The 26842-nt window shown below is 41.0% G+C and overlaps 1 protein-coding gene across 2 annotated transcripts in view; it reads right to left on the reverse strand.

The window, feature by feature from the left end:
- cnksr1 (connector enhancer of kinase suppressor of Ras 1) overlaps positions 1-26842 on the reverse strand; it is an 80574-nt gene that overhangs the window by 24001 nt on the left and 29731 nt on the right. For both annotated transcript variants that reach the window (XM_061895969.1, XM_061895968.1), the window contains 6 exons: positions 10781-10825; positions 10574-10693; positions 8540-8599; positions 6940-7005; positions 918-1046; positions 413-519 (listed from right to left, as the gene is read on the reverse strand). In XM_061895969.1, coding sequence (XP_061751953.1) covers positions 413-519; positions 918-1046; positions 6940-7005; positions 8540-8599; positions 10574-10693; positions 10781-10825 — 527 coding nt within the window. The remainder of the gene's footprint in view (positions 1-412; positions 520-917; positions 1047-6939; positions 7006-8539; positions 8600-10573; positions 10694-10780; positions 10826-26842) is intronic.

The raw sequence follows: 26842 nt of genomic DNA on the forward strand, positions 1-26842 counted from the left end.
AGCAAGTTAGATTAGACTAAAACTAAATTCTGTAGTTTCTTAATCCCTTGAGGAGAGCTAGTTGTTCAAGTTAACCAGTTACAGTCGTTGTAATATTGTATTTGTAATAATAAAATACTAATACATAGATCTTTAGGTAATTACTTTAATAACTAAACACACAACATAAAAAGCTAGATAGAAAGTTAAAGATAAGCAAGTTAGTTTACATTAAACTAAAAGTGATGGAGGACAGGGGAGCTGTATAGTTAGTTAGCAGATTAGCCATGACGCTAGACAGCTTTATTCATTTGTTTAGTTAGATTATTAACATAGTGCTTCAACAGTTTAAACTGATAAGAACCCTTGATTACACTTTTGAAGAGGAGCATATTTAAGATAAACATTCAAAGCAGCAAAGAAAAGTTCTGACCTGAAAGATAGGGACCTGACAGAAGCTGCTACCCGCTCGAATATGGAGTGCCGGGGATTGTCTTCTTCCTCTTCCTCTGAACTCTCCTCCTTATATTCCTCTTCGTCCTGTTCCACGAGACATGAATACGAACACAAGCATATGAGTTTTGTATGGACGTATTAGGAAAGCCTTCTGTTGAGTTCTCAATCGATTCATTAATTCCTGCATTGTGTCAACTCCTCAACTAGACCACAACACGTGCACAACCTTGCCTCAAGCATGGAAGCTTGTCAGGGCACAGAGTTGATTTAAGTCCTCTTCTTGTGTTTTCCCCCCTTATGGCACAAACTGGTTTTGAGATCAACATGGTGTTAAGAGGGGTAAAACGCAGCAAGAGTGAGCAAGTTTTTAAAACTTCTTAGCTCATGCATCAAATTAGACAACGTTGGATAAATAGCATCCCAATCTAATGGAAACTTTGTAACGGATTCGAGTGATTTGAAAGAATGAATCCTGGAATGACCTGCGTAGTGGGGATCCGCTGGACTGGACTCCTGCGGCTCAGCGACCCGGAAGACTTCTTTAGGACCAGAGAGACCCCACTGGGATTCTCTCGTAGCTTCTTCACAAGGTTAGCCCTGCTCCAGCCCACCTAATATACCAAAGAAAATAAAAGGTATTCTTATTTTTCATAGGTTGCGTTTTTGTGACATTTGTGACATTTGTTGCAATACCTTCAGTCACTTAGTCAGTCAACAACATCTTTTAATTGTAAATGTTTTATACATGATCTTTTAGGAACCATCGCTCTCTAATTTGGACATTATTTTTTTGTTTATTTCAATAGTCAGAAATACAAATTGAAGTAAAAAGGCACTGCATGGTATGATATCTAAGGCTGACGTTTTTGTTAAATCCATTTTTTTTTATGTAATCGCTGATGCCATGTCTAATACGAACAGAATAGGTCCGTGAAATAACTTTCATGCGCATAAAACATGACGTCACAAGTAGGGATGGGCAACTTTCATATTTGAACCGATGTGCCAATTTCCAGTAACATGGGAATCGATACCAGAACACGACCGTACAAATTTTTGGTCCTTCAATGTGTGCTTGTGTGTTCATAAATACTAATTGTTAATTAAACGTTTAACAATGTACTCTGTTTGGTAAGTCTGCTGTCCAGTTGTTTCTTACACTTCTGAGTCTCATTTGCATGTATTTTATAGTAGACGTTGAATGCAGTTGGTATTCCAAGATATTAAATGGTATTACAATGTGTTTCATAGACAGAAAGCAGTCTAAAGGAGAGGCGGCACCTTTGCTACAAAAGCATGCAATTACGGTCATTGTGATGTTAGTTTTTTCGACAAAATTAACCAAAATGATAAGTCTAACTATAGTTCTAAACATACTCCACCTCATAAACGTATAATAAAACATGCTTTTTTTAGGTCAAAGTAAAATTCTGCCATCTTATTTGATGCACTCTGCTGCTACGTTCCTGCATGGTTTAGTCACCAGCAGGCTGTCTAACACGCACCCGACTGCGCAAGAAATATAAAAAAAATACAAAAAAACAAAAGAAAAAAGTACTTATTACCCTTATTACCACTACTCGGACAAACTTTATTGATACACTATCATCTATTATTACACACAAAATGTGGTTTGTTTTACTCAACATCTACTCCGTCTATTTATATTTGTGTTTGACTTTCTCTTCTGCTGTTACCGAATAACATTATCTTAGTTTTACTGAGATTTAAGGATAGTCTGTATATGTCAAACCATCTCTTTATTTGTTAATTCCTTATGTTATTTTTTGTATTAGCTTCAGTGAGTTCTGTCCTGAACAACACGCAGACATTATGCTGTGTGTTTATTTCGCACGAAACATTGTTGTGTTTGCTTCTGCAGTGTTGGCAGTGAACCTTCACTTCCCACACTTGTCTTATTTTCGGGTTGTTGGGAAAGCAAAAAGCTTTCCACATTTCTCGCATGCGGCGCAGCCCCATGCTGCACAACAGGGCATTTATACATGTCAAAAAAACAAATATGAAATTTAGCGAACACAGAGCATCAGCCAAAGTTACTCGCAATCATGGAACCCAGTAGTGACTTGAGTGCCTTTTGACTAATCATTTAGAAGATCATCTGAAACCGGGTAAGCCATTGCTGGGATGTTACTGACGTCGCGTCTGACTCACGTCTCGCCCAATGAATATTGGTGGTGGTCAAGCTAGTTTTGTTTTCAATGAGTACTAGGCGCCATTTAGCCTTTGTCGACGAAAAAAATCCTTATGCTTGTGTTGTTTTCGGCTGTACGAACCGTTCAGCTCGCGAAAATTATAAATGTTTTCCTCGACAGGTTATCAAATAGGGCAGAAAAGTGCAACATTTGTGGAACAGACAGAAAAGCAGCTCACACTTCAGTCCAAGGAAGCAATTGTTTTGCATCACATCGTTTTAAATAAACTAATATTGTCCCTGAATCGGCAACCTCAAATTAGGATTCTAATCAAAGTTATAACTAATTGTTACACCACTAAACATGCATTTCCTCCAGGCAGTTTGTCTGAGTCTGCTATGAGTGCTCTTAAAGTGCTTGTTTACCCACCAAGTGATTAAGCCATTTTACTTGAGCACAGCAACCTGCAAATGTGTTTGTGGAGAGGCGGAGCCGACGGGCCGACAGCAGGGCAAGGCTGCAGCGTGCCCGGCCCAAGATGGCAGCAAGTAGGCGGAGAATGGGGCGCAGCGAGAGGCGGGGAGTGCTGGAAGCGACGCCGGCGCAATTTAATTCAGGTGCGTGGATCGCGCACCGGCACACAATTAACATTTCTCCTCTGACTGTATAAAAGGGGAGAAGGAGGAAAGATCATGGCAGAAAGAGTAAGAGAACCAGCAGCAGAAATTGACGAGCGAAAACGACCGAGAGCGAGTCGAAGACAGCGACGAAGACGCGGCCGATTGAAAGAGAGAGAGGAGCGAGCAGGTGCAGAGCAGCTGAAAAGCGATCTGACCAAAAGACAAAGCTTGTGTTGTTGAAAAATAAACAAGAGTCAACCTGCAAAGCAATGTTCTTCCTGAATGGTCCATGCAACCCGCACGACGACGGCAGAAGTCCGTCCGTGTTGAAATATGTTACCGTTTGATTTTACAATAATCGATACCTGGTAGCTACAAAAGTACAAAATTCGGTACCTAGTCACACACGATGCAGTGTTTATGGGAGTAAACATGGGTGTAGGTTTCAGTGTTGGTGCATTTGTGGCAATTTCAAGGATGTGTAACGAGAGTCAACATTTTCTTAACCCAGTTATTTCAATCTTGGCTTTTTACAGTTCGTGCAGTACATTTCGACGTCTGTTAGGAGGATGTGTGGGGGAAGAGTCTGAGCTCAAGTAAGTTCTAAAACACTGTTCCTTATACCCACCCGCCCTCTTCCCCGTCTGTCCACCTGCCCCGGGCGACACCCCTTCCCCCTGGTGAGACACCACCTTAACTAACACATTTTCTTGGTGAAACACTATTATTAGTCCACCGTTTCTATTTGCAACAGTCTATTTTGGCAAAGAATTATGACGTTTATCGCATTTCGTTGACGTATAGGTCCAAGTGTCCAGACTGCAGTTGCATCGGATACGTATCAGATTTATGACCACACACAAACGAGGCCTGTGTTGGATAAAAAAAAAAAAAAAGAAATGCACTGTTACACTTGTACAAAATAGAAATGCCCATTGCAGAGGATGTTGGCTCCCGGGAAAATTGTAGCTAGCAGGCGAAGTAAACTACAGAGCTTTGTAGCTCCTACCTAATAACGAGTAAGCTCGTAATAAAAATAACTTTGTAAGAAGTACTTGCGTTGTTATTTCCAAAATATAAATAACTTGGGTTTTTTTTACTTCAAAGTAAACGTAGCTCTCTTTGACCACATGATCATACATTTTTAAGTATATTAGCAAAGCAAAGCAGCAGGACAGAGTCTCCTGTCAGAGAAAGTTTCAATTCCCACCTCCGGAAGAACTTCGAACATGTCACGAGGGAGGTGCTGGACATTGAGTCCGAGTGGACCATGTTCCGCACCTCTATTGTCGAGGCGGCTGATTGGAGCTGTGGCCGCAAGGTAGTTGGTGCCTGTCGGGGCGGCAATCCTAAAACCCCTTGGTGGACACCAGCGGTGAGGGATGCCGTCAAGCTGAATAAGGAGTCCTATCGGGTCCTTTTGGCTCATAGGACTCCAGAGGCAGTGGACAGGTACCGACAGGCCAAGCGGTGTGCGGCTTCAGTGGTCACTGAGGCAAAAACTCGGACATGGGAGGAGTTCGGAGAAGCCATGGAAAACGACTTCCGGACGGCTTCGAAGCGATTTTGGACCACCGTCCGCCGCCTCAGGAAGGGGAAGCAGTGCACTATCAACACCGTGTATGGTGCGGATGGTGTTCTGCTGACCTCGACTGCGGATGTTGTGGATAGGTGGAAGGAATACTTCGAAGACCTCCTCAATCCCACCAACACGTCTTCCTATGAGGAAACAGTGCCTGGGGAATCTGTGGTGGACTCTCCTATTTCTGAGGCTGAGGTCGCTGAGGTAGTTAAAAAGCTCCTCGGTGGCGAGGCCCCGGGAGTGGACGAGACCCGCCCGGAGTTCCTTAAAGCTCTGGATGCTGTGGGGCTGTCTTGGTTGACAAGACTCTGCAGCATCGCGTGGACATCGGGGGCAGTACCTCTGGCTTGGCAGACCGGGGTGGTGGTTCCTCTCTTTAAGAAGGGGGACCAGAGGGTGTGTTCCAACTATCGTGGGATCACACTCATCAGCCTTCCCGGTAAGGTTTATTCAGGTGTACTGCAGCGGAGGCTACGCCGGATAGTCGAACCTCGGATTCAGGAGGAACAGTGTGGTTTTCGTCCTGGTCTTGGAACTGTGGACCAGCTCTATACTCTCGGCAGGGTTCTTGAGGGTGCATGGGAGTTTGCCCAACCAGTCTACATGTGCTTTGTGGACTTGGAGAAGGCATTCGACCGTGTCCCTTGGGAAGTCCTGTGGGGAGTGCTCAGAGAGGATGGGGTATCGGACTGTCTTATTGTGGCGGTCCGCTCCCTGTACGATCAGTGCCAGAGCTTGGTCCGCATTGCCGGCAGTAAATCGAACACATTTCCAGCGAGGGTTGGACTCCACCAAGGCTGTCCTTTGTCACCGATTCTGTTCATAACTTTTATGAACAGAATTTCTAGGCGCAGTCAAGGCGTTGAGGGGTTCCGGTTTGGTGACCGCGGGATTAGGTCTCTGCTTTTTGCAGATGATGTGGTCCTGATGGCTTCATCTGGCCGGGATCTTCAGCTCTCACTGCATCGGTTTGCAACAGAGTGTGAAGCGACCGGAATGCGAATCAGCACCTCCAAGTCCGAGTCCATGGTTCTCGCCCGGAAAAGGGTGGAATGCCATCTCCGGGTTGGGGAGGAGACCCTGCCCCAAGTGGAGGAGTTCAAGTACCTAGGAGTCTTGTTCACGAGTGAGGGAAGAGAGGATCGTGAGATCGACAGGTGGATCGGTGCGGCGTCTTCAGTAATGCGGACATTGTACCGATCCGTTGTGGTGAAGAAGGAGCTGAGCCGGAAGGCAAAGCTCTCAATTTACCGGTCGATCTACGTTCCCATCCTCACCTATGGTCATGAGCTTTGGGTCATGACCGAAAGGATAAGATCACGGGTACAAGCGGCCAAAAGGAGTTTCCTCCGCCGTGTGGCGGGGCTCTCCCTTAGAGATAGGGTGAGAAGCTCTGCCATCTGGGAGGAACTCAAAGTAAAGCCGCTGCTCCTTCACATCGAGAGGAACCAGATGAGGTGGTTCGGGCATCTGGTCAGGATGCCACCCGAACGCCTCCCTAGGGAGGTGTTTAGGGCACGTCCAACCGGTAGGTGGCCACGGGGACGACTATGTCTCCCGGCTGGCCTGGGAACGCCTCAGGATCCCCCGGGAAGAGCTAGACGAAGTGGCTGGGGAAAGGGAAGTCTGGGTTTCCCTGCTTAGGCTGTTGCCCCCGCGACCCGACCTCGGATAAGCGGAAGATGGATGGATGGGATGGATGGAGCATCAGGACAGCCGATGTTGTTAACTGTGGTTAGGAACAAACTGCTTAGTCAGCATTAATATCGCTAGTGAGATCATTGTGAACAACCGTTCAACCCAACCAACATTTTGAAGCACATGCAGAGGTAGAAGAAACGGGTGGATGCTGACCATACTCAAAATGTAGCTACTGCCATCTTGAAGAGTTATTTAAAATACATTTTAGGAGGTTGCCTACAGCCACACATGTTTATGACAATGTTTCTTAAAATTAATTAGTACAATTGGAGACTTCAGCGATTATTTGATTTTGAAGACCGGATACTGTATGAGACTAAGTGAGTGAAAGCTGAATGATGGCAGCAGTTTGACCCTGGAACATACTATTCTCTACTTCCATTATTCAGGAATCAATAAAGTACTATCTATCTATTTATCCAATGGGAAAATTAGGTAGCAGACTCACCACAATCTGGTTGTTGACTTTGATCACTTCATCTCCAGCCAGGATTTTTGCAACATCGCTTGATGGCTAAGAAACAAAAGTTAGACATAAAGATGAACCAATCAGTGACATAACTATATTGCACAGAAAAAAATAAAACATAAAACATGTGATTATATAACATGGGTAGTGGTGAGTTACTTGACTCATCTATTGCTGTAAAAATAATTTAACATGACAATATTGATTGATTGAATATTACCCCATAATGCCTCACAGTTAGCTCCAGTCAAATAAACTTAAAAGCTGTTTAAGGCTGCGTTTTAGTCCATTCACCTTGCAAATGTAGAAAGTGTTCAAATCTAGAAAGGTATTCCTTGTTGGCATAGGTGTTGTTCTCACACCAGCTGATAATCACTCCTACACCCCTCAATCACACCCTGTTTACTTCACAGGCTGAATTAGTTTTGCTTTGCCCAAACAAACCCCTCGATTCTGTCTGGTTTTTCACTTTCAACCAAAGATAACACATGGGCGTGTTACAGTAATTAGGTAAGTGCAAAAAGGACAGAACAGTGCAGAAAGTTTCAGATACTGTACAGGAGTGAACAATTTAATGTAAGGTTGAGTTTGGAACAAGCAGCCCTGAATATATCTTAAAAGTATTTTCATCACAAGTGTTTTTTGTTTCTTTTCAAAAAACACAAACCACCTCATTGCACGGAGATACTACATTAAACATGCTTAGACTAAACCCCTTAATACCAAATAAGACCTGATAATAAAAACATTATAAAGCCCCTGCAGTCTTTAGTAAATAAATGTTAAATCAATTCTAACTTATTTCAACTTTTTTTGCACAAATTAAATTATTTTAAACTCAATCAAATAGACAATTACGGCGTAGCGCAGTTGGGAGAGTGGCCGTGCGCAACCCGAGGGTCCCTGGTTCAATCCCCACCTAGTACAAAACATCGTCACGTCCGTTATGTCCTTGAGCAAGACATTTCACCCTTGCTCCTGATGGGTGCTGGTTAGCGCCTTGCATGGCAGCTCCCTCCATCAGTGTGTGATTGTGTGTGTGAATGGGTGAATGTGGAAGTAGTGTCAAAGCGCTTTGAGTACCTTGAAGGTAGAAAAACGCTATACAAGTACAACCCATTTATCATTTATTTTTACAATGAGACAAAGACCTAGAAAAACATGAGCACGGTCGTTTTATGCTTCACTAAATGAAAATATTGTGTGTTATCAATATTTATTATATTTTCTTTTCAACCACAATTATATTTCACTCTATGAGCCAGTTGTATTGAGTTTTCTGTGAAAAAATTAAACGAATATGAAGCCATTTGATGACATCGGAAAATATTTAATAATAAATGAGATACACAATTTTGCAATATTACAGTAATTTAAGTTAAGAGTTCATTTAAGATGTGGTATTTTGCTCATATATTTTAGAAATTACTAAACTTTGGATTGGTTTATGTATCTTTCGTGCGCTAAATATTAGAGTTGGCCCCCTACCTCCTTCAATTTTTGACGGGAAAAAAAAGCTGCTTTCATTCAGCTAACCAAATTATAAAAGGGTTTGTGGAGCTGTAAAAAACAATCTGACCTCTGTTGCAGTTCCGGTCACATAGTGGTTGCTGGAGCCAATGGATGTTATCTCAATACCCTAATACAAAAGACAATGGAGGAAAAAAAGAACAGACAGTTTACAGTGTAAAAATACAAAAACAAACAATGTTGGTGTATTTAATCGGCATAGGAGCAACATTCCGTCAACACTGTCTGAAATATTGATGCCTGCCTCGAGATGGATCGGCAACTGCGTCTCTAATTAGCCATTAGCCTGCCCTGATTAATTATTTTCAGCCATAAAAGCAAACTAATCTCACCCAGGAGACACAATCAATATGTTTCACACGGCAACAAAAAACAGACCAGGCTGTCTAGATACACACTCATTGCCAAATCCCTTACAATTTATGAGTGTGTTTACCTTCATTATTTTCTTTTATTCTTCTGTTAGCAGTAATAACAGTATGTTTGTATGTCTGCACAGGATGATAAAAAATAATCTTTTTTTCATTCTGGTTGTGAATCAAATACCCACTGAAAATGACTAATCTTTATTACCACGTCGATGATGTCCAGCACTTCATTAACGATTCCGGAATACGAAGGCAAAAAACGAGCAGACTGAGCAAGCAGTATCATCACTATGGTACTGGTAAAGGTCAGATGATCACACCCACCCCACCATTCAATTTGACAAAATCCAGGCAATACCTTATCTCATATTACAAAACCCAAACCCAGTGAAGTTGGCACGTTGTGTAAATCGTAAATAAAGACAGAATACAATGATTTGCAAATCTTTTTCAACTTATATTTAATTGAATAGACTGCAAAGACAAGATACTTAACCTTCGAACTGGAAAACGTTATTTTTTGCAAATATTAGCTCATTTGGAATTTAATGCCTACAACATGTTGTTGCAGGCATTAAATTCCTCAACACCCATGTGTTGAACAATTTCCCTTGTGGATCATTAAAGTTTGTCTAAGTCTAAGTCCATGTCTAAAAAAAGCATAAGTGGCAAAAAAGACAGACAGTTGAGGAATGCTCATCAAACACTTATTATGAACATCCCACAGGTGAACTGGCTAATTGGGAACAGGTGGGTGCCATGATTGGGTATAAAAGCAGCTTCCATGAAATGCTCAGTCATTCACAAACAAGGATGTGGCGAGGGTCACTACCTTGTGAACAGATGCGTGAGCAAATTGTTTAAGAACAACATTTCTCAACGAGCTATTCAGGGATTTCTCCATCTCCGGTCTGTAATATCATCACAAAGTTCAGAGAATCTGGAGAAATCACTGCACGTAAGCAACAAGGCTGGAGACCAACATTGAATGCCTTTGACCTTGGATTCCTCAGGCAGTATATTTGTATTTTATTTTTTATATACCGGTATGGCATAGTGGGTGGAGCGGCCGTGCCAGAAACCTGAGGGTTGCAGGTTCGCTTCCCACCTATTGACATCCAAATCGCTGCTGCTGTGTCCTTGGGCAGGACACTTCACCCTTGCCCCCGGTGCCGCTCACACTGGTGAATGAATGATGAATGGAGGATTGGTGGTGGTCGGAGGGGCCGTAGGCGCAAACTGGCAGCCACGCTTCCGTCAGTCTACCCCAGGGCAGGTGTGGCTACAAATGTAGCTTACCACCACCAGGTGTGAATGAATGATGGGTTCCCACTTCTCTGTGAGCGCTTTGAGTATCCAACAATAGAAAAGAGCGATATAAATCTAATCCATTATTATTATTATTATTATTATTATTATAAATCATTTACTTATTGGGTCTTCAAAATTTACCTGATGATCTGCAAAAATATTTTTGTTGAATTATTTACATAGTTTTTTCATTTTGCTCAAAAGAAAACCGGCTTTATTATACATTTTTCAGTCAATTTAATTGTATTAAAATTGCTACACTTGTCAACGAGCTGACTTTTCATAAAGAAGACCCATTTTGGTCAAATTTTATGTCGACTTAAATTGGTTCGACTATGTTCATTAATTCAAGACACCGAAAAGTGACAGAGAGAAAAACTACGGAGTAATACTATATACATTACCAGATGTTCTCCAGGTGACACAGGTACAAGGTCGACACTCTCCAGCTGAGCAGTGTCGGTGAGGAGACTCTCCGAGCTGCAGCTCAAGATCTCGTCGCATATCACCACCAACTGACGACACTTTTAGTAAAATAAAGACAAGACAATAAAACACTGGACCAAGAACCCATGATGTTAATGATGAAAGAGATAACTGAAAAGACTTACCACAGAGATGATGTCCTTCTCTTTCTCATAGACGGATGTGTTTTTCTGGTGGTAAAAATGTCAAATGAGTGTTAGATGTCACATCAGCATGAAAAACTCCTGATTAGTATTGATAATAATATTGATTGATGATGTTTTGCGGAAATGGGACATGTTGACTCAAAATACATGTCCTATTTCCTCTTCACAGTACCAATCAATTAGACTGTGCTTCGTTTTTATTCATCACAATACCACAACTGATTTACAAATAGGAATACTAGTAACCAAGAGCATAATTGAGATTTAAAAAAAATATGGTTATGGTGGTCATGGTATTAGTTTGCTTCGAACATGCATTCAATTACAATATGACGCATTACATATTTCTATTTCTCATTACAGCATGTCCGATAACACAACTACAAAGCTGATCATCGAACTGCGGCCCAGGGTGTCCTGGTGCCAAGTGCACATGTGGACACCCTTATGTTTGAACATGGTGTTTGTTATAGATGAGCACAAAAGTCCAATAACAAAACACAACTCCACTCATGCCTCTCCACATTTCACTGTTGTTGCCAACGTGAGCGTTGAAGTCGCCCAGTAGAACAAGGGAATCACCTGAGGGAGAACACTCCAGTGTTCCCTCGAAGGGCTCCAAAAAGGGCGGATACTCTGAAGTGCTGTTCGGTGCGTATAAGCACAAACATCGGTCAGGGCACGTCTCCCCACCCGGAGGCGGAAGGAAACTACCGCGACAAGTACAGCCACCCCCGCCCGTTGCCTCTCACTGCTGCCAACACCAGCGTGGAATTGAGTTCAGCCCCTCTAGAGGAGACTAGTTCCAGAGCCCTTGCAGTGCATCGAGGTGAGATCTACCAGATCTAACCAAAACGTCCCTATCTTGCGCACCGGCTCAGACTCTTTCCCCCCAAGCAAGGTGACGTTCCACGTCCCAAAGCTATCTTCTGTGGCTGAGGATCAGACCAGACCGCCAAGGGCCCTGCTTTCGCCTGCCGCCCCGCTCACAAACCACTCGACTTCTATGTCCACTCCTAAGAGTGGTGAGCCCATTGGAGGGGGGACCCCCATTGCCTCTTTTGGTTGTGCCTAGCCGGAGCCCCAGGGGCATAGAAGCCAGATAAAATATTTGATTGTATTTTGTAGCCGGTTATTTTTTCTTTGATCATTTATTTTCAAAACATTAGTAAACTTGAATTTTTTTAATGTATCATGTGTTCTATTAAAGAAAGTCTTCTATTTAGCTTGATTTTAGAATTAGTCTGAAAAAATAAGAAAAAAAATCACATATTGGTTAATAAATACATGTTATTTGAATTGAATTGAAATATTTTATTTCAAACCTGCACAGTACAACTAAACACAGTTTGTTTTGTTTTTTTACATGTTGGCAAAGATATTTATGCAAGGCTTGAAAAGGGGTTGGTTGAAGCAGCTGCTTATAATAGCCCAACCCCTCTCACTCATTCCACATTTAACATAAACAATATAATACAATACAAGAACAATACTCTATAAATAAAACAATACCATGAGACAAGACAAGACGAGACAAAACATACACACGCACACACACACACACACACAAACACACACACACACACACACACACACACACACACACACACACACACACACTCCCCGACCATACACCTCTCTCCCATCGCTCTGTGCTGAGGGCATCACTCTCTTTCCTCCTCGTACTTCTTCAGTACTTCTTTTTTAAACAGTGTTTTAAATTGAATCATGCTAGAACACGTTTTTAACTCGTCCCCTAAGTTGTTCCACGGACTGACTCCACGCACTGAAATGCACATTGATTTTAAAGTGGTTCTAAATTTAGGCAAATATAATTTGTTGTTTCCTCTTAAACTGTAACTATGGTGATCATCTCTGTCATGGAATAGGTTCTGTATATTGGATGGTAGAGAGTTAAATTCAAAGGTGCATTCAACAGAAAATGTAATTGCAATTAAGATTAGCACCCACATGTATATAGTCACTGTCCCTATTTGTGCAGTAAGAGTAAGATCAGTTGTGGTTTTAGGGTTTAAATATGGCATATTATTTGCATTGATTTTAAAACAAAAATATTCGGCCTTTTGCTCAAAGCTTGCTGGGATAGACTCCAGCTTAGCCGTGACCCTAATGAAGATAGGCGTTTTAGAAAATGGATGGATAAAAAAATGGATGGATAAAATATGTTTTTGTGTTGATTAAATTTTATGTTAATTACATAACAAAAAAAATGTTGACAAAAAAGTCAATTTTTTCATCCATCCATCCATTTTCTACCGCTTATTCCTTTTCAAATAATGATTAATCAAGCATTGTGGTAGGTTAATAATTAATGTTGCAAGCAGGGTAGAATGAGCCCTCGCACCCACTTGCAACTCAGGGTTCACGTGAGTCAGCTGGTCATGTCCTTCACGATGCATGCCACGACACACCATCAAAAACATCAGTAAGGCTGGAGCATGTAAAAGGAAGTTGGGTTTCTTATAACTTCCCACCACAGGGCGGTGTTACTGGTGTTGATAGAGATGTCTAGTCATAATCAGTAAAGTTCAGTCTCATATCTGTCCGGAAGGAGATCTGATCATTTAAAGTCAAGTAATGAATGGGTACAAATAGTCTTCCTTGCCCTTATGTGAGCTCTAACGAGAATATCGTTGTGGTTTGTGTTGTGGTTTGTACAGCCCTTTGAGACACTAGTGATTTAGGGCTATATAAATAATCGTTGATTGATTGATTGATTGACATACGTGCTGACCCATCTATAAAGTCAAAGTGTCATCATAATCATCATCATCCGAACCAATTATAATCAAGATCTGAATTTGTTGAGCGGAGTTACAAATGTTGAAAATTTTGCCCACATTTTATGTCATAGGCAAAATTCCTTTGCATTTTATCATCGCCCATCTGTTTAGTACAGTGGTTCTTAATCTGGGTTCGATCGAACCCTAGCGGTTCGGTGAGTCGGCTTCAGGGTTTCGGCGGAGCCTCTGCCGCGGAGGTCAAGACACACCCAACTCAATGTGTGAATAAAAATGTCTCCCTATCGGCGTATTATGGATATCATCATCATCAATGTTTATTTATATAGCCCTAAATCACAAATGTCTCAAAGGACTGTACAAACCAATACGACTACGACATCCTCGGAAGAACCCACATAAGGGCAAGGAAAACCCACACCCAGTGGGACGCCAGTGACAATGATGACTATGAGAAACCTTGGAGAGGACCTCAGATGTGGGTAACCCCCCCCTTTAGGGGACCGAAAGCAATGGATGTCGAGCGGGTCTAACATGATACTGTGAAAGTTCAATCCATAGTGGCTCCAACACAGCCGCGAGAGTTCAGTTCAAAGCGGATCCAAGACAGCAGCGAGAGTCCCGTCCACAGCAAACCATCCCAAGCGGAGGCGGATCAGCAGCGTAAAGATGTCCCCAACCGATACACAGGCGAGCGGTCCATCCTGGGTCCCGACGAGTGGTCCATCCTGGGTCTCGACTCTGGACAGCCAGTACTTCATCCATGGTCATCGGACCGGACCCCCTCCATAAGGGAGGGGGGGACAGAGGAGAAAAAAAAAGAAGCGGCAGATCAACTGGTCTAAAAAGGAGGTTTATTTAAAGGCTAGAGTATACAAATAAGTTTTAAGGTGAGACTTAAATGCTTCTACTGAGGTAGCATCTCGAACTGTTACCGGGAGGGCATTCCAGAGTACTGGAGCCCGAACGGAAAACGCTCTATAGCCCGCAGACTTTTTTGGGGCTTTAGGAATCACTAATGAACGCAGATTTCTTGCCGGGACATATGGTACAATACAATCGGCAAGATAGGATGGAGCTAGGATACCCCCAAACAATGTTCCCTCTAATTTTCCATCTGATTTGCTGGTGTGTAATTTGTTGTGGTTCATGCACACTTCATTTTGTGCAACATTGTTTTGAATTTGAAAAAAGAAATTGGTATTTTTTACTTAAGAAGGGTTCGGTGAATGCGCATATGAAACTGGCGGGGTTCCGTACCTCCAACAAGGTTAAGAACCACTGGTCTAGTATCTGTTATTTTAACCACGGTTCATTTGGTTAAAGTCCCTCAGAGGAGTTTGTTAGAAGCACGACCCCTGTTTTTGGCCAAAAAATGGCAGACGGAATCCAAGATGGCCGACTTCCGGTTTGTTTTCAAATATGGGTTTTTGACAATTTAACGTGTATCTTTTCATGATAGAAATCTCCCGTTACTTTCGTGACAATACGTGAAACTTGTGGGCTGGGCTAATGTTTTATCAAAAATTCAAAGGAGTGCTACAGAATCAATTTTGACAGTATGTTAATGTCCTACATGCATATTAGGTGCCTCTAAAATACGATCAAAGTAGTAGAATAATTATAAACAAAGCAAATTCAATAGGGCCTTTGCAGCTTCTGCTCAGGCCATATCCATCTATCCATTTTCTACCGCTTGTCCCTTTTGGAGTCGCGGGGGGGTACCGGAGCCTATCCCAGCTGCATTCGGGCGGAAGGCGGGGTACACGTTGCCACCTAATCGCCAGCACAGATAGACAACATTCACACTCACATTCACACACTAGGGCCAATTTAGTGTTGCCAATCAACCTATCCCCAGGTGCATGTCTTTGGAGGTGGGAGGAAGCCGGAGTACCCGGAGGGAACCCACGCAGTCATGGGGAGTACATACAAACTCCACACAGAAAGATCCCGAGCCCGGGATTGAAATCAGGACTACTCAGGACTTTCGTACTGTGAGGCGCATGCACTAACCCCTGTTCCACCGTGCTGGTACAGGCCCTAATAATGTTATTTTTATTTTTAACATATAAACATTCTTAACATTATCAATCCTTTCTTGCATAGTGGTCACTACAGTGGACAGGTACTTAAAAGTTGTTCTCTCCTATATAATTAATAAAATACATATTGGTCTGCTGTTCTAAGTGCAACACAAAGATATAGAATGCCGACAAACGTGCAGAAATGCAGACGATCCATCTATTTTCTACCGCTTATTCCCTTTTGGGGTAACGGGGGGACACTGGCGCCTATCTCAGCTACAATCGGGCGGAAGGCGGGGTACACCCTGGACACGATTGGAAGAATATTTGTCCAATTCTTGTTTTCTAAGGCATAAAAGGTAGTATTCATTTTGAGATTTGAGGAAATTGTAATTAAACTTATCTCCAATATATTGTACACATGATTGTATCGCTTGCTATATTTTGACTGCAATTCATATTGTTGTGACTTTGTTGTTTTTAGAAAATATTTCATAGGCACTAAAATTTGGCCCAGAAATTATTTAATAGGGATGTAAATTTAGCAATATTTTTTGAGATGATAGTCCTTTCATTTTTCTAACATTTTATTTTTAAAGTCAATTTTTTTGCAAGACGGTTCACAATATGACCTACTCAGTGGCCTAGAGGTTAGAGTGTCCGCCCTGAGATCGGTAGGTTGGGAGTTCAAACCCCAGTCGAGTCATACCAAAGACTATAAAAAAATGGGACCTCTCTGCTTGGCACTCAGCATCAAGGGTTGGAATTGAGGGTTAAATCACCATAAATGATTCCACTGCTGCCCACTGCTCCCCTCACTTCCCAGGGGGTGATCAAGGTCATGGGTCAAATGCAGAGGACACATTTCACCACACCTAGTGTGTGTGTGTGTGTGTGTGTGTGTGTGTGTGACAATCATTGGTGATTTAACTTTAACTTAATTTCGGAATATGTGAAATACGTGAACACATTGTTAAAGATTATTAAAAACATTTATCGGGCTCAAAAAATCTAGTAAATGTTTTTTTTTAGGTGTAATTTATCAATTAAACCTGTTGTCCACCCAGGTCATCATTTCACAAACTCCTTGAAAAAATGTTTATGTAAAAACAAAAAGAAAGAAAAGGAGAAAGTAATACAATCACTAAATGGTGCATCAAATGGTTAAAATATAATTTCAATTAGAGGAGTCATATTATGATTTTTATTGTACATTTAAAACACTTTTTTGTGGTCTACATAACATGTAATGGTGGTTCTTTGATCAAAATGTTGCATAGATTATGATTTACAGACCAATCATTACCTCGGTAATGGCACCATTCCCAAAATATGTGGGCTCTATTGATAACCTCACTAACAACTTTAACGACGCCCTGCACGAAACCATTGATAACATAGCACCGCTAAAGTTAAAAAAGGCTCCAAAAAAGCGCACCCCGTGGTTTACAGAAGAAACTAGAGCTCAGAAATTATTATGTAGAAAGCTGGAACGCAAATGGCGCACGACTAAACTTGAGGTGCACCATCAAGCATGGAGTGATGGTTTAATAACTTATAAACGCATGCTTACCTTAGCTAAAGCTAAATATTACTCAAATCTCATCCACCGTAATAAAAACGATCCTAAATTTTTGTTTAGTACGGTACCATCGCTAACCCAACAAGGGACCCCTTCCAGTAGCTCCACCCACTCAGCTGATGACTTTATGCAATTCTTTAGTAAGAAAATTGAAGTCATTAGAAAGGAGATTAAAGACAATGCGTCCCAGCTACAACGGGGTTCTATTAACACTGATACGATGGTATATACGGCGGATACTGCCCTCCAAAATAGTTTTTCTCGTTTTGAGGAAATAACATTAGAGGAATTGTTACAACGTGTAAATGGAATAAAACAAACAACATGTTTACTTGACCCTCTTCCTGGGAAACTGATCAAGGAGCTCTTTGTATTATTAGGTCCATCAGTGCTAAATATTATAAACTTATCACTTTCCTCGGGCACTGTTCCCCTAGCATTCAAAAAAGCGGTTATTCATCCTCTTCTTAAAAGACCTAACCTCGATCCTGACCTCATGGTAAACTACCGACCGGTGTCTCACCTTCCCTTTATTTCAAAAATCCTCGAAAAAATTGTTGCGGAGCAGTTAAATGAACACTTAGCGTCTAACAATCTATGTGAAACCTTTCAATCCGGTTTCAGGGCAAATCACTCCACGGAGACAGCCCTCGCAAAAATGACTAATGATCTATTGCTAACGATGGATTCTGATGCGTCATCTATGTTGCTGCTCCTCGATCTTAGTGCTGCTTTCGATACCGTCGATCATAATATTTTATTAGAACGTATCAAAACACGAATTGGTATGTCAGACTTAGCCCTGTCTTGGTTTAACTCTTATCTTACTGATAGGATGCAGTGTGTCTCCCATAACAATGTGACCTCGGACTATGTTAAGGTAACGTGTGGAGTTCCCCAGGGTTCGGTCCTTGGCCCTGTACTCTTCAGCATCTACATGCTGCCGCTAGATGACATCATACGCAAATACGGTGTTAGCTTTCACTGTTATGCTGATGACACCCAACTCTACATGCCCCTAAAGCTGACCAACACGCCGGATTGTAGTCAGCTGGAGGCGTGTCTTAATGAAATTAAACAATGGATGTCTGCTAACTTTTTGCAACTCAACGCCAAAAAAACGGAAATGCTGATTATCGGTCCTGCTAGACACCGAACTCTATTTAATAATACAACTCTAACATTTGACAACCAAACAATTAAACAAGGCGACACGGTAAAGAATCTGGGTATTATCTATGACCCAACTCTTTCCTTTGAGGCACACATTAAAAGCGTTACTAAAACGGCCTTCTTTCATCTCCGAAATATCGCTAAAATTCGCTCCATTTTGTCCACTAAAGACGCTGAGATCATTATCCATGCGTTTGTTACGTCTCGCCTCGACTACTGTAACATATTATTTTCGGGTCTCCCCATGTCTAGCATTAAAAGATTACAGTTGGTACAAAATGCGGCTGCTAGACTTTTGACAAGAACAAGAAAGTTTGATCACATTACGCCTGTACTGGCTCACCTGCACTGGCTTCCTGTGCACTTAAGATGTGACTTTAAGGTTTTACTACTTACGTATAAAATACTACACGGTCTAGCTCCATCCTATCTTGCCGATTGTATTGTACCATATGTCCCGGCAAGAAATCTGCGTTCAAAGGACTCCGGCTTATTAGTGATTCCCAAAGCCCAAAAAAAGTCTGCGGGCTATAGAGCGTTTTCCGTTCGGGCTCCAGTACTCTGGAATGCCCTCCCGGTAACAGTTCGAGATGCCACCTCAGTAGAAGCATTTAAGTCTCACCTTAAAACTCATTTGTATACTCTAGCCTTTAAATAGACTCCCTTTTTAGACCAGTTGATCTGCCGTTTCTTTTCTTTTTCTTCTATGTCCCACTCTCCCTTGTGGAGGGGGTCCGGTCCGATCCGGTGGCCATGTACTACTTGCCTGTGTATCGGCTGGGGACATCTCTGCGCTGCTGATCCGCCTCCGCTTGGGATGGTTTACTGCTGGCTCCGCTGTGAACGGGACTCTCGCTGCTGTGTTGGATCTGCTTTGGACTGGACTCTCGCGACTGTGTTGGATCCATTATAGATTGAACTTTCACAGTATCATGTTAGATCCGGTCGACATCCATTGCTTTCCTCTTCTCCAAGGTTCTCATAGTCCTCATTGTCACCGACGTCCCACTGGGTCATTATTGTCACCGATGTCCCACTGGGTGTGAGTTTTCCTTGCCCTTATGTGGGCCTACCGAGGATGTCGTAGTGGTTTGTGCAGCCCTTTGAGACACTAGTGATTTAGGGCTATATAAGTAAACATTGATTGATTGATGAATTGATTAACGTGGACCCCGACTTAAACAAGTTGAAAAACTTATTCGGGTGTTACCATTTAGTGGTCAATTGTACGGAATATGTACTGAACTGTGCAATCTACTAATAAAAGTATCAATCAACCAATCAATTTTCGAGCCGGTTCCAGACCCTCTCTGCAAGATACGCCATTTTGTGGCCGGTCTTATTTACATGGCTCGACTCTGAAGTCTTCTACCCGCCATTCATGTTGTAGTTTTTAGCGTTTTCAAAGCGACTCTTTTGACAGATTAAGTTCGAACTATATCCTAATTTGTGTTAAAAACGGCAACAGCACAGAATGCATGTACATTTACAAGCCAGTCGGTAATCTTTTTTTTTGTTTTTTAAATTTATGGTTCACAAAATAGAAATGTCAAGCTGTCAATGATTGATGAACTCCTTTACTAAAGCTGCCTTGTAAAAGATAGGAAGTTGTATTATGAACCGTCCATGTTTTTTTCCCCTTATCAAGGTCTGCTAAGTCAATGAAAAACTGTATTGTGTTGTTCTCTGTGTGTTTGTGCCCAAAGCCGATCTCTCTGTGGTTGTCAAGGTAACAAAGACAAGCTATTATATGAGAGTCGCGTTCTGGGAGAAAGAAAAATAGGACAAAAAGGTCGCAACCAAAGCTAAAAGGTCGGATTTAACATTTAAAGCTGTAAACACATATTGTACATATACTATATTTTGTATGTGTGACAAAGCCAATGCTGTGTCTCTTGGTGCAAGTTCACATTCATTAAATATTTTCAATGAGCCAGCAGGTCTAAAGCGGGTTATAAAAAGACTCCTGCTTCCACAGCTTCTCATTTTTTAATGTCAGCCTTACTAACCTTTTCAGTTCACTTACTATCCTGCTCTTAAACTTTAGATTTGTGTTTTATCAGGCAAAAATTCAATGTTTAAGGCGGTGGTGTCCATCCAAAGTGCAGCCTCGCAGCTTCTTTTTTTTTTCTGTCCTACAATAAAATTAAATACGACCCATATAAAATTATTACACAGAAAAAACGAAAACTTCCTGTGCATCTTACTGGATGGGTTCTTTGATATTTTGTTCACATTTTTAAATATGTGTACTGCACTATTATTACTGGTAATCGGACACCGGTGTAAGGTATTTTTCCTTTTCTGGTTGGGGCACTACAGTGCTGAGCAGGGTTTGGTTAAAATATGTCAATTTTTGCTAGAATATACACTGTAAGATTTGGCATGTTTGAGTCAGTTAAAGCCCTCAAAAATGTGATTTAGTGGCCGAAATATTACTAATAATGGCAAAGAATAGAAAATGGTTCCTTTATCACGGATAGCATAATGTTGAGGTTGTTTTTCTTAGAAATGTATTTAGAAGCTTAGCATATCATTACCCATATAGGATTGATTGCTTTAGCATGTTTCATGAATTAAAATATGAAGGGTATCAAATTGCTGTGTTTGCACTGGAGACGTTGGCGCAATAAATAACACTAAATTAGAATTTGCTTGCTAAAGCATCTGTGTAAAAGTTGAATTTGATCTTTTTAAGGAAAAAAGTTAAATGTATCTTCTGTCATGAGTATAAAGTTGTGTTTTAAGGTTTGGGTTAAGGTATATTCTTTTTAGAACTTTACGTGGAAAAAAAAATAGATTGCCAAAATGTAATATTTTGTTTCTTTTCTTAGTTTTGTATTGTTTTGGGGGTCTTCAGAAATGTTCCTGTAAAAAGAAAATAAAAATAATAAAGAAATGGTATTTTAAAGTAATGACTAAACAATGAAAAATAACTAGTACATTTAAAAACATATAAATATATATTTATATTTATTCATATATTTATTTTACAAAATACTGGTAACTTTTAGTAAAAAATGTATTTTTTGAAAACATAACTTAATTTAAATGACATTTTAAAATGTACTTTAAAAACAAAATAAAATCAATTATATAGGGACGGCGTGGCGCAGTGGGGAGAGTGGCCGTGCGCAACCCGAGCGTCCCTGGTTCAATTCCCACCTAGTACCAACCTCGTCACGTCCGTTGTGTCCTGAGCAAGACACTTCACCCTTGCTCCTGATGGGTGCTGGTTGGCGCCTTGCATGGCAGCTCCCTCCACCAGTGTGTGAATGTGTGTGTGAATGGGTAAATGTGGAAGTAGTGTCAAAGCGCTTTGAGTACCTTGAAGGTAGAAAAGCGCTATACAAGTACAACCCATTTATCATTTATTTATTTATTTATATGAGAAAAGCACTCTGAGAGTGCAAACCTTTGCCAGGCCTTTTCTTCTAATAACAAAGAGTCATTTAAAAAAAATTCCGAATTGATGATCCGGATTGCTCCCAAAATCTAAACATTTTTGACATTTACTAAAAGTTTCACCTAAAATCTAGCCCTAACTCTGAACCATCTTATCACTCATCTCCTTTCTTTGCCTCTGTGGGTGGAGGTGGGTTTGCTAGCGCACACGCACGCACACATACACACACATTCACAGATAAGTTAACCATCATAATCTAATCCTCTAATCACTTGTTTTGACATTTCCTTAAAATTTCAGCAAAATCCACCCATAACCCTTTCAGCTATGATGTAAACAAACAGACAAACAAATGTAACTTAAAGGTTCATGCCGCGAGCTGCTTGATATTCTCGTTATGATTTTTTAAAATAAGCGTGGTTGACCATCACATACCTTTTCGCATAAACCAGCAAATTCCACTTTTCGATCGTCATGCAGGTCACACACCCTCCTTATAAATCTCCCTGTTGCGTGAGCGACTTAAAGCATACTGACGAGTCCAGTACTTGGAGCCCCACATACAACACCAGCTGACTTCCTAGTGTGGTCGCCCTCAGGCTGACCAAACAGGAAATAAAAGTCCTTTCTTTGGCTGTGCAAGCATGTGCATGAGAAGCAGCTGTAACCGGTCAATAAGCTCTGCTTGCTACTGACGCCATAGGAACACACGCTGCTTTTAAATGTGACTGGCTCACTAAAGGACATGATATAATAGTGTATATACATCCACACTTACTACGAAGGGCTCTTATAACACAGCGATGACAGCTTTTCTTCTGTCTGTCGCTATGACATCATCACCTTACAGCCTTTTTTGATCTTCAAGGGCCACATTTATTCAGGTTACATACAAACACTTACATTGTACTGCTACTACTCTTAAACAAATATTCATTGCAAAATTTCACAAGTGAACCAAAAATCTTAGCTCGCTAGTTAGTTTGCCTTTTCTAGTTCCTTCATCTCGCTTGTGCAGAATTCATGCGGACATAATTTGTCCCCCGAAATAAAATGGCATCTTGGTAAACTGATGCAAAAAGGGCTTACTGCAACACAGAACAGAGAAAGGACAGGGAGAACAGGCATACAATATTACTTAGGTAAGGGCACAGAAAACCTGTTCCATAATGACACTGGTGCCTACGGAAGTGGTAGTACCCACACTGACAAAAGAATCAATAAGGTACCTCATTTCAGTGCTAAATAAATGCAGACTGAGCCACCTGCAACAAGTGCTTGGCGGTGATATTGTACAAATAAGTCAATGTAAGCAAACAACAACATAGCACTTTGTCATTATGCACCAATGACTGTTACCGCGGGTGAGGCTGCATTCACCAACCCTCGTAATATTGTGTTTTGCACCTTCGATATGTTGTATTGCTGCAATATTTATGATAGGTTGTTGGGGATGCTCTTACATATTTTTGAACATACAGTACCTCGCCATATCAAATATTGCGGCTTCACCACACTGCAACATTTTTGGGATCTTTTCCTTTTTAGTATATAAATATATTCTACAATGTTCTCATCATAAATGAAGAATTTGCAATCATAAAAATAGCTAGATTAGAAAAAAATATCAATATTATAGTAGTGTGGCCACTACAGGAGACCAAACCAATCACAGCGCTCTGTTCAGTATCGTGGCCAGTGATTGGCTCAGGCTCAGGAAGCATTACTATATCGGATTAAAAGAGTGTAAAGGTTACTAAAGGTTTTTATTTTTTGTCTAAAGGGCTCTTATAATGTTGAGAAACATATTTAGAAGAGTGTTAACAGTTTTTAATGTTCTAGTTATGAAAATATTTGACTTATGGATGGATGGATGGATTCCTACTTAATAAAAATGTATTTATGTCAGTCATGTCCAGAACCAATAAACAGCAATAAACTTTTTTTTTTTTTTTTATTAACTGCTTGTTTTTTTTTATTTTGAAATACCAGTTCAGGCACACGCTACAATTTGGTCCTAGTATCGTTTAAATGCAACAATAACCATCTCTATACATTGCTCTGTTTTAGATATGAACGCATTTTATCACATAGTGATGAAAGTTGCTCAACTGCAGACATTAGCTAACATTTATTAAGAGTAACGCGTATCTTAGTGATAATATCCTATATTTGTACTAATGCATTTTGCACTTTACCTTGCTATTGTTGTTGCCCACCTCCGATGAGTAGAGCTTTAAGTCCTGTTAGCGAACATTGAATAATTTTGTTTTCATCCCCCGAGATATTATTTTCATTGCTTTTGTTTTTGCATTATATAGCAACACCAATTAATGTTAAAAGGAAATCGAAAACCAATCCACTTTAAGGTTGCTTACCAAATATGTAAGATTAACGTGCAAAGTTTGGATAACCTGCAGTTCATTCATCAATCATTTGACAAAAGGGAAGAGTGAAAAATGTTTTTGGGCATGCTTATTAGCGACACGCACATTCACAAGAATCCAAAACAGGAAGTGGGTGAACAATAGGGCTTCATTAGCGTCTACTGTACACAGTGACTTATCATGAAGGTCTGAGCTCAACAGTCAATCACTATTCGTGTATTTGGGAAAACATCCTCTGAGTCAGCTACATCAGTCTGTCCTCTGCAACATTTTTGACTGTTCTGTACGCCAACTCACTGCAGCTTCTGTTTTTGACACACTCTCACACTCTTTTGAAAACTTAACAGCTGCATCATCACACTCACAGCTGATAAAACCAATGAATCAGCAATGACATATGGTTGATGACAAACAAAATAAACATTCAGGGTTTTGATAGCAACCTGATAAGAGCACCTTTAGTTCCAATTTGCAAGTATACATTACATTATGCAGATGTGTTCATCAATCTGAGAACCACGTCAGTTAATATTTGGGAATCCACAAATGTACACATCCCATGTGATTTAACCCCAGTAGTTTTGAATCTACTAAGGTGATTTAATTTCGCTCCCTCGTGATTCCAGAACCGAATTCGGTTATTTGAATTCAGGCAAGCCACAATTTATGGTTTGTGATTTTGCACAACAAATCCAAAAATAGAAAAACAATGACAAAAAAGAATTAATCATGAAATATTCTACCTTCATATTATCATAATGTAAAATACAGAGCTTCCAGAAAGTATTCACAGTGCTTCACTTTTTCCACATGTTATGTTATAGCCTTTATCCACTATTAAAATAATAATTTTTGTCTTCAAACTTCAACACACAATACACCATAATGAGAATGCAAAAACGTTATTTTAGAAATGTTTGCAAAGTTTTTTTTTACAAAAAACTATTTACTTTTATGTGTTACTTTGCCATGAAGCTCAAAAGTAAGCTCAAGTGCATTACGTTTCAGCTGATCATCCTTGAGAGTACTAAATTATATTTATAAAGAGCTTTTTTCTCTTAAGACTCAAAGCGCTTTACATGGTGAAACCCATTTTCTGAATCTGCAAGCTACATTGAAACCAGTGTGGGACGCACTGGAAGCAGGTGGGTAAAGTGTCTTGTGAAAGGACACAACGGCAGTAACTAGGGTAGCGGTAGCTGGAATCGAAACTGGAACCCTCAAGTTGCTGTCATGGCCGCTCTACCAACAGTACCACACAGCCCCAAGTAAACTGGTAAATTTAGTTTGTTGAACATGATTTGGAAAGGCACATACACCTGTCCATATACAAGGTCCCACACTTGACAGTGCATGGCAGAGGACAAGCCAAAAATGTCGAAGGAATTGTTTGGAGAACTCCGAGACAAGATTGTCCTGAGGCACAAATCTGAGGAAGGGTACAGAAAAATTTCTGCTGCCTTGAAAGCCAAATGAGCACAGTGGCCTCCATTGTCCATAAATGGAAGAAATTTGAAACTACTAGGACTCTGATATAGCTGGCCGGCGGTCTAAACTGTGCGATCGGGGGACAAGGTCGAAGTCAGGGAGGTGACTAAGAACACGATGGTCACTCTGCCAGACCTACAGCATTCCTCAATGGAGAGAGGAGAACCTTCCAGGAGGACAATCATCTCTGCAGCAATCCACCAATCAGATAAAAATAGAATACAATGATATGCAAATCATTTTCAACCTATATTCAATTGAATAGACAGGTGGGTGCCACCATCATCGTGAACAAGGATGGGGCGAGGGTCACTACTTTGTGAACAAACGCGTGAGCAAATTGTCAATCAGTTTAAGAACAGCATTTCTCAACAAGCTATTGCAAGGGATTTAGGGTTTTCACCATCTAAGGTCCGTAATATCATCAAAGGGTTCAGACAATCTGGAGAAATCACTGCACGTAAGCGGCAAGTCTGAAAACCAACATTGAATACCCATCACCTTCGATCTCTCAGGCGGTACTACATCAAAAAAGTGACATAAGTGTGTAAAAAATATCACCACATGGGCCCAGGAACACTTCAGAAAACCACTGTCAGTAACTACAGTTTGTCACTACATTTGTAAGTGCAAGTTAAAACTCTACTATGCAAAGCGAAAGCCATTTATCAACAACACCCAGAAATGCCACCGGCTTTGCTGGGCCCCGAGCTCATCTAAGATGGAGTGATGCAAAGTGGAAAAGTGTTCTGTGGTCTGAAGAGTCCACATTTCCAATTGTTTTTGGAAACTGTAGACGTCCTGTCCTCCGGACCATAGAGAAAAAGAACCATCCAGACTGTTATAAGCACAAAGTTCAATAGCCAGCATCTGTGATGCCCAAGGCATGGGTAACTTACACATCTGTGAAGGCACCATTAATGCTGAAAGGCACGTACAGGTTTTGGAGGATCATATGTTGCCATCCAAGCAACGTCTTTTTCCTGGACGACCCTGCTTATTTCAGCAAGACAGTGCGGGTACTAAACTGGCCTGCCTGTGGTTCAGACGCAAGCTGAAACGATTCCTAAAGTAACTAGAGTTATTAGATTACAAAATATATTCGAGGAATTTTTGCTGCCTCGAGGTGGCATTTTGCCTCGCTTAGTAGTCAAAGCTCACGTTTCGCACGGACTGTTTAGGTATTGCACAGCGTGTTTACGTCAGATCATACGCC

The sequence above is a fragment of the Nerophis ophidion genome, linkage group LG03 (genome assembly GCF_033978795.1).
Source record: "Nerophis ophidion isolate RoL-2023_Sa linkage group LG03, RoL_Noph_v1.0, whole genome shotgun sequence".
Taxonomy (NCBI): domain Eukaryota; kingdom Metazoa; phylum Chordata; class Actinopteri; order Syngnathiformes; family Syngnathidae; genus Nerophis; species Nerophis ophidion.